The sequence below is a fragment of the Hypomesus nipponensis genome, chromosome 21, assembly GCF_054491055.1.
Source record: "Hypomesus nipponensis isolate SF chromosome 21, ASM5449105v1, whole genome shotgun sequence".
Taxonomy (NCBI): domain Eukaryota; kingdom Metazoa; phylum Chordata; class Actinopteri; order Osmeriformes; family Osmeridae; genus Hypomesus; species Hypomesus nipponensis.
In genome coordinates this window covers 5,855,001-5,861,380 of record NC_140381.1, presented here as the reverse complement: position 1 = coordinate 5,861,380, position 6,380 = coordinate 5,855,001, and the positions used below count along the sequence as shown (strand labels likewise).

The 6,380-nt window shown below is 56.7% G+C and overlaps 1 protein-coding gene across 1 annotated transcript in view; it reads right to left on the bottom strand.

The window, feature by feature from the left end:
- Nucleotides 1-678: 678 nt before the first annotated feature.
- The window catches only part of bcl11ab (BCL11 transcription factor A b), a 33,064-nt gene continuing 27,362 nt past the window's right edge, over nucleotides 679-6,380 (bottom strand). The window contains exon 3 of the mRNA XM_084685671.1: nucleotides 679-2,708. Within this exon, the coding sequence (XP_084541797.1) occupies nucleotides 679-2,708 (2,030 nt within the window). The remainder of the gene's footprint in view (nucleotides 2,709-6,380) is intronic.

The window sequence follows — 6,380 nt, the reverse complement described above, 5'->3', positions numbered from 1 at the left end:
ATTTTCGTCACTGCCGCTAACCTTTTTTCAAATCAAAATGTCAATGTGGCCGAGTCCTACTGCATTTCACACAGGCGATTCAACTGACGCCACGTACTTGTTTACAACCCGGAGACGGACGGAACATCTTTTTCAAAGACCAGTTTTTTCAAATATGACCCTGCTCATCTTGTTAGGCTTCGACAACACGCCACTGTCCCCCCATGTTCCAAACACAAAACTGTACATGATATGTAAGACCGTCTTAATGCAGCGCAGGGTTTTCTTTTCTAGTATCTCCACGTTGTGAAAAACCAAAAGAAGTACCAACAGCAACACAACAACCAACGACTGATAAACCAAGGAATATGTTCTCTACGTAGCCAATAACACACAGGGCATGCCGTCCAGTTACAAAAAGTACAAAACATGTAAATTATTGCACAATAGAAAGGCTCAAATTGTTTCACGTCCGATGCAATGGTATTCACCCCCCCCCCTCCCCGAACATGGTTCATGCATTGAGTTATTTTTTCATCTTGCAAAAAGGGGGGGGGGGGGGGATAGAGAGGGTGATGAACCGGTGCCTAAACCCTGTTGTCCTCATTCCTCGTCCTCATCCGCGCCCAGACTCAGTCCACCCAGAACCCCAGAGGGAACCCCTCGCGCCCGCTCAGCTCCGCCCCAGTCTGGTCCCGCCTACTCCGTTTTAATTTCAGCGGACAGGGGTCGGTCGCTGTGCCACTTCTTCATGTGTTTCTCCAGGGTGCTGTAGACGCTAAAGGGCATGTGACAGATCTCACACTTGTACACGTCCTTGCCCATCTGGCCGTGGGTCTTCATGTGGCGCGTCAGCTTGGAGCTCTGGGCGCACGCGTAGCTGCACAGCTCGCACTTGTACGGCCGCTCGCCCGTGTGGCTGCGCCGGTGCACCGTCAGGTTGCTGCAGTTCTTGAACACCTTGCCGCAGAACTCGCACGTGTCGCTGCGCCGCCCGTCCTTGGAGCTGGGCCGGCCGTTGCCGCTGCCCCCCCCGCAGCTGCCGCCCAGGTGGGGCGTGCTGGCGCCGCTGCCCGTGCCGCTGCGCCCCGAGGCCCCGCCCCCGCCGTCCAGCTCGCCGGGCGGCGTGGAGAAGCGGAGGCTGCCGTTCTCGGAGGAGTGTTCGGAGGACGTGGCGAAGGGCGATTGTCTGGAGTCGGTGCCGCCGAAGCTGAGGAAGGGGTCCTTGAGCTGGCGGGAGGCGGCGTAGCCGGCCAGCCACTGGGAGTAGACGTTCTCCGTGTTGGGGATGGTGGGGGTGGCAGGGTCCAGGTCCTTCTCCACCTTGATGCGCTTGGACAGGGGGCTGAGGGAGCCAGGGCTGCCCACCCCTCCGAGAAGCTTCCTGGAGAGGCTGTCGTTGGAGAGCGGCGCCAGCCCGTTGATGGCGGTCATCCCCTCGTCGGCGCGGTGGTCCGACTCCAGGGCCAAGTCCTCGTCGCCGTGGTCCCTGGGCGTGCTGCGTCGGTGGGGGCGGGGGTGGAGGGCCTCGCTGTTCTGGTGGTGCCGCGCTCCCTCCAGGCGCAGGCTGAAGCGGTAGTCGTTGGTCTCGTTTCCTCCTCCCCCGCCGCCGCCGGCCTCGCTCTCCATCTCCTCCTCCTCCACTTCCTCCTCCTCCTCTTCCTCCTCCTCCTCCTCCTCCTCCTCCTCTCCCTCCTCCTCTTCCTCTTCCTCCTCCTCCTCTTCTTCCTCCTCCTCGTCCTCGCCGTTCTCCGGCGCCAGGCCGTTGTTCTCGCTCTTGAACTTGGCCACGACCGACTTGAGGGCGTCGGTGGCGCTGCCCATCAGGTCGCTAGTGCCCGGTTCGGGCGAGCTGGCGGCGGAGAGGCCGTCGTCTGACTTGGCGTTGAGGGCCGAGGACTTGCCGCCCTGACAGTGGGTCTTCATGTGGCGCTTGAGCTTGCTGGCCTGGGTGCAGGCGTGGTTACACAGGTGGCACTTGTAGGGCTTCTCGCCCGTGTGGCTGCGCCGATGGACGATCAGGTTGCTCTGGAACTTGAAGGTCTTCCCGCAGAACTCGCACGACTTGGCCTTGAGCGGTGTGCCGGGCTGCGCCGGGTTGGGGGTGGAGCGGGAGCCGGACGGCGACTGGGAGGTGGAGAGGGGGGGCGTGGCGGAGAAGGGGGGCTTGGACCCCGGCTGGAAGGGCTGCAGCAGCCTTTGCATAGGGCTGGGCCTGTTCGGGGACAGAGGGGGGGAGGCCCCCGTGGGGTTCCCCGCCAGCTCCCGCAGCCTCCGAGAGAAGTCCATGCTGGGCGGGGGGTCCAGGGGCACCGAGTTCAGCCTCAGCACCCTGTCGTAGGCGCTGGGGTGATGGGCAGTCAGCGCCAGGTCGTCGGGGCTCAGGTGGTGCCGGGGGGGCGGGCTGAACAACGGCGGAGTCCGGGGGTAGCGGCCCTCCCGGGGGGCAGAGGCCGAGCCGTCCCGACCGGCCGACCCGGAGCCGGGCATCCGGAGGAGGCTGTAGGGGCTGCCGTCGGCCAGGTGGACGGCGTGGAGGGGGGGCTGGGAGGCGCAGTCTCTGCCCATGCCCGGGGCGGTGGCCAGGCGCGGGGTCAGCGGGCTGCCCGGCTCGCTCTCCAGGTAGATGCGCAGGCCGTGGGTGTTCTGGGCGTGCTGCAGCAGGAACCAGGCGCTGGTGAACGGCTGCTTACAGCTCGTACAGGTGTAGCTGCTGGGCTCATCTTTGTCTGGTGGGGAGGGAGAGAGAGAGAAAAGAGAGAGAGAGAGAGAGAGAGAGAGAGAGAGAGAGAGAGAGAGAGAGAGAGAGAGAGAGAGAGAGAGAGAGAGAGAGAGAGAGAGAGAGAGAGAGAGAGAGAGAGAGAGAGAGAGAGAGAGAGAGAGAGAGAGAGAGAGAGAGAGAGAGAGAGAGAGAGAGAGAGAGAGAGAGAGAGAGAGAGAGAGAGAGAGAGAGAGAGAGAGAGAGAGAGAGAGGGAGAGAAAAGATATTGGTTACCTGGACTGAAGATCTACCAAACCCGGGCCTACCGTAAACCAATGAGTTCAAACAAACACATTCAAATACGCAGCGTGATAAACAAATAGAGAGAGATAAATAAATAACCCCAGATATATAAAGAGAGAGATAAAGAGAGAGAGGGAGAGGCAGAGAGACAGAGCAGTGTACACAATTTACATAGCCGAGCGGTCCGCAGAATATTTCAAACAATAATTGACTTTCAATGGCACTTGCACGCTGACCCTAGATTTGCCTGACAATGCGCTGGTAATCTCGTTAAACACACTCAGCTCCCCTCCACAGTGTTGTTGACAGAATTAGCGTGGCTAATGTGAGACATGAATCTGATGCTGTGCATCGGCATCCAAGCACAAACAACAGGTCCTATGGTAATAGAAAAATGGAGTCGTTTATTAAAGGAACGCGCCGTGCGTGCGCGCTTGCGTTTGTGTCCCCGTGTCTGTGTGTGTTCGCGTGCATATGTGCAAGTGTGTGTGTGCGTGCTCGAGAGTGTGTGTGTTTGTGTGTTTGTGTGCTTGTGTGTGTTTAGAGCACGGGGGGGTGCACTCCCAGTTCCCCATTATTATTCTAGCTTTGGTATTTCATGGTTTATGGATTTATTTAAATCCTCTCAGGTGAAAAGAAAGTAGAGGAGGAAGGAGGAGAAAGGAAGGAAAGGAGAAGTGAGATATGCAAAGCGAGTGGCATTCTCCACTGGCCCTCTCTTTCATCTCGGCATTCTCATCCTCCCTTCTTCATCCTCCCTTCTTCTTTCTCTCTCCTTCTTTGACCAGAGGGTGTTATTTTACTCTCTCTTCTGAAATCCTCCACAGACTCTCCGCGTCCGAGGCACGGTCCTAGCGCCGTGCCAGATGCTGCTGAGAGGTTAAACACCCCTGCAAGATGGCAGCCGGATGACTGTGCATGTTGAAACACAGAAAGAAAGCGAGAGAGAGAGAGCGAGAGAGAGAGAGAGAGAGAGAGAGAGAGAGAGAGAGAGAGAGAGAGAGAGAGAGAGAGAGAGAGAGAGAGAGCGAGAGAGAGAGAGAGAGAGAGAGAGAGCGAGAGAGAGAGAGAGAGAGAGAGAGAGCGAGAGAGAGAGAGAGAGAGAGAGAGAGAGAGAGAGAGAGAGAGAGAGAGAGAGAGAGAGAGAGCGAGAGAGAGAGAGAGAGAGAGAGAGAGAGAGAGAGAGAGAGAGAGAGAGAGAGAGAGAGAGAGAGAGAGAGAGAGAGAGAGAGAGCGAGAGAGAGAGAGAGAGAGAGAGAGAGCGAGAGAGAGAGAGAGAGAGAGAGAGAGAGAGAGAGAGAGAGAGAGAGAGAGAGAGAGAGAGAGAGAGAGAGCGAGAGAGAGAGAGAGAGAGAGAGAGAGCGAGAGAGAGAGAGAGAGAGAGAGAGAGCGAGAGAGAGAGAGAGAGAGGGGGGGGGGGGTGGTGGTGGAAGAAGAGCGTGAAAGAGAGAGACTCCGGGGTGAAGGAGAGGGGACGCGGCGAGGGCTGCGAGGAGAAGAATGCGGCAGAGGAGAACGGCGCGGGAGAAAGAGCGGGCGGACGAGCGAGCGGTGTCGTTCGGTGTCTTCCCAGAGTGCCTCGCGCGTGCCGGCGGCCCTGCCCTGCCCCTCTCTTTACAATCTCTCTTAAAGACTGGAGGGACCGCTGCTGCAAAATGTGCACCCAATCAGGCTCCACACAAGCCTTTTTTGGGGGCGACTGAAAAGAGATCTGGGGGGCTGGTAAAATTATGGTTCATTACAATCTGCAAAAATTACAGTTAATTGCTGCCACCTGCGAGGGGCTTTGACCCGCTATGGAATTTTTCCATCATAAAAAGACCATTTTGCCCATGTTCTCTCTCACTCTCCCTCTCTCTCTCTCTGCCCTCTTTCTCTCACTCTCTCTGCCTCTCTCTCTCTCTCTCTCTCTCTCTCTCTCTCTCTGCTCTCTCTCTCTCGCTCATGCCACTTCAACACACGTAAAAATATGCCTGTTTTTTTTTTTGGTTGCTGCCAGTATATCAAACCTCTGCTAAATGCACGTATGCATTTCAAAATGTTTTGAAAGTAAAACAAATATATAAAGAACGGACCAATATTGCTTGTGAAACCTTCACTGGCTGCAAGAGCTCGGTAGTCGGTTTGAATCCAACAATGGCAATAATACTTCGACCTTGTCTTGCGCCCTAGGGTACGTGTCACCCTATAGTCCATCTATGCGAGGAGAAAATAGATATGAATTTCCCCGTTATTGAAAAGGACAAGAGCGAGGCAGAGCGAGTGAGACGGAGGAGGTGGGGCTCACGTGTCACGCAAACCTTCTCCTCGGAGGCCGTCCGTCTGGGAGCGAGAGAGAGGGAGAGAGAGACAGAGAGAGAGAGAGAGACAGAGAGAGAGAGAGACAGAGAGAGAGAGACAGAGAGAGAGAGGGAAGTGTGCCGTGAAGGTGGCATCTGTAATGGCCGCCCACCGCGGCGGTCCTGAAGGACAAGTCGGCCGCCACGCTGCACTTAAGCGCTCGCCCCCAGTTCATTTACCTATACATCAAAACGTTCTGCCTCTCGCCACGCAATCATCAGGACCCTGACATTCCGTGCGTCTCTTTCGCGACACAAACCCCGAGGACGATAATTGATACCCTGCTCCCAAACGGCGGACATATTGATTGGCACCGTCCAACCTGACCGGCATGTTTTCCGGCGTTGAGGACCGCCACAGGCTCGCTCATGGGCGGGCCGGCGTCAGAGCCGGGGATGGAGAGGGTGCGGAGGCACGGAGAAAGGCTACTTGACAAGGCGTCTGAAGGCCTTGGAAGATTTCAAAGCATCCGGGAGAAAATATGCGGGCTGGAGGACTGATCTTATAAACTAGTGTGGCGTCCAATGGAATAAAAAGGGGGAGAGAGAGAGAGAGACAGAGAGAGAGAGAGAGAGAGAGAGAGAGAGAGAGAGAGAGAGAGAGAGAGGAAGCCCTTGTCAGAGGTCTCCAGCCAGCAGCTCTGTCGGTCTGCAGGAGGCTAAGTCCCGGGGTAGGTCCCTTTGAAATAGGATCGGGCAGGAGGAGGGGGAGAGGAGGAGGGGGAGACGGGAGGAGAGGAGAAACTCCCTGTTCGAGGCCAATATTTCAAACAGGCTTACACACAGAGAGAGAGAGAGAGAGAGAGAGAGAGAGAGAGAGAGAGAGAGAACAATGCAGAGAAAGAGAGAGAGACTGAGAGAGAGAGAGAGAGAGAGAGAGAGAGAGATAGAGTGTCCTATCTGAGAGAGACGCGTGTGCGTGTCAGTACAGAGAAAGAGAGAAAGAGAAAGAGAGAGAAAGACAGAGGGAAACGGATAACAAAAGGCAGGGAGGGAGGGAGGGAGGGAGGGAGGGAGGGAGGGAGGGAGGGAGGGAGGGAGGGAGGGAGGGAGGGAGG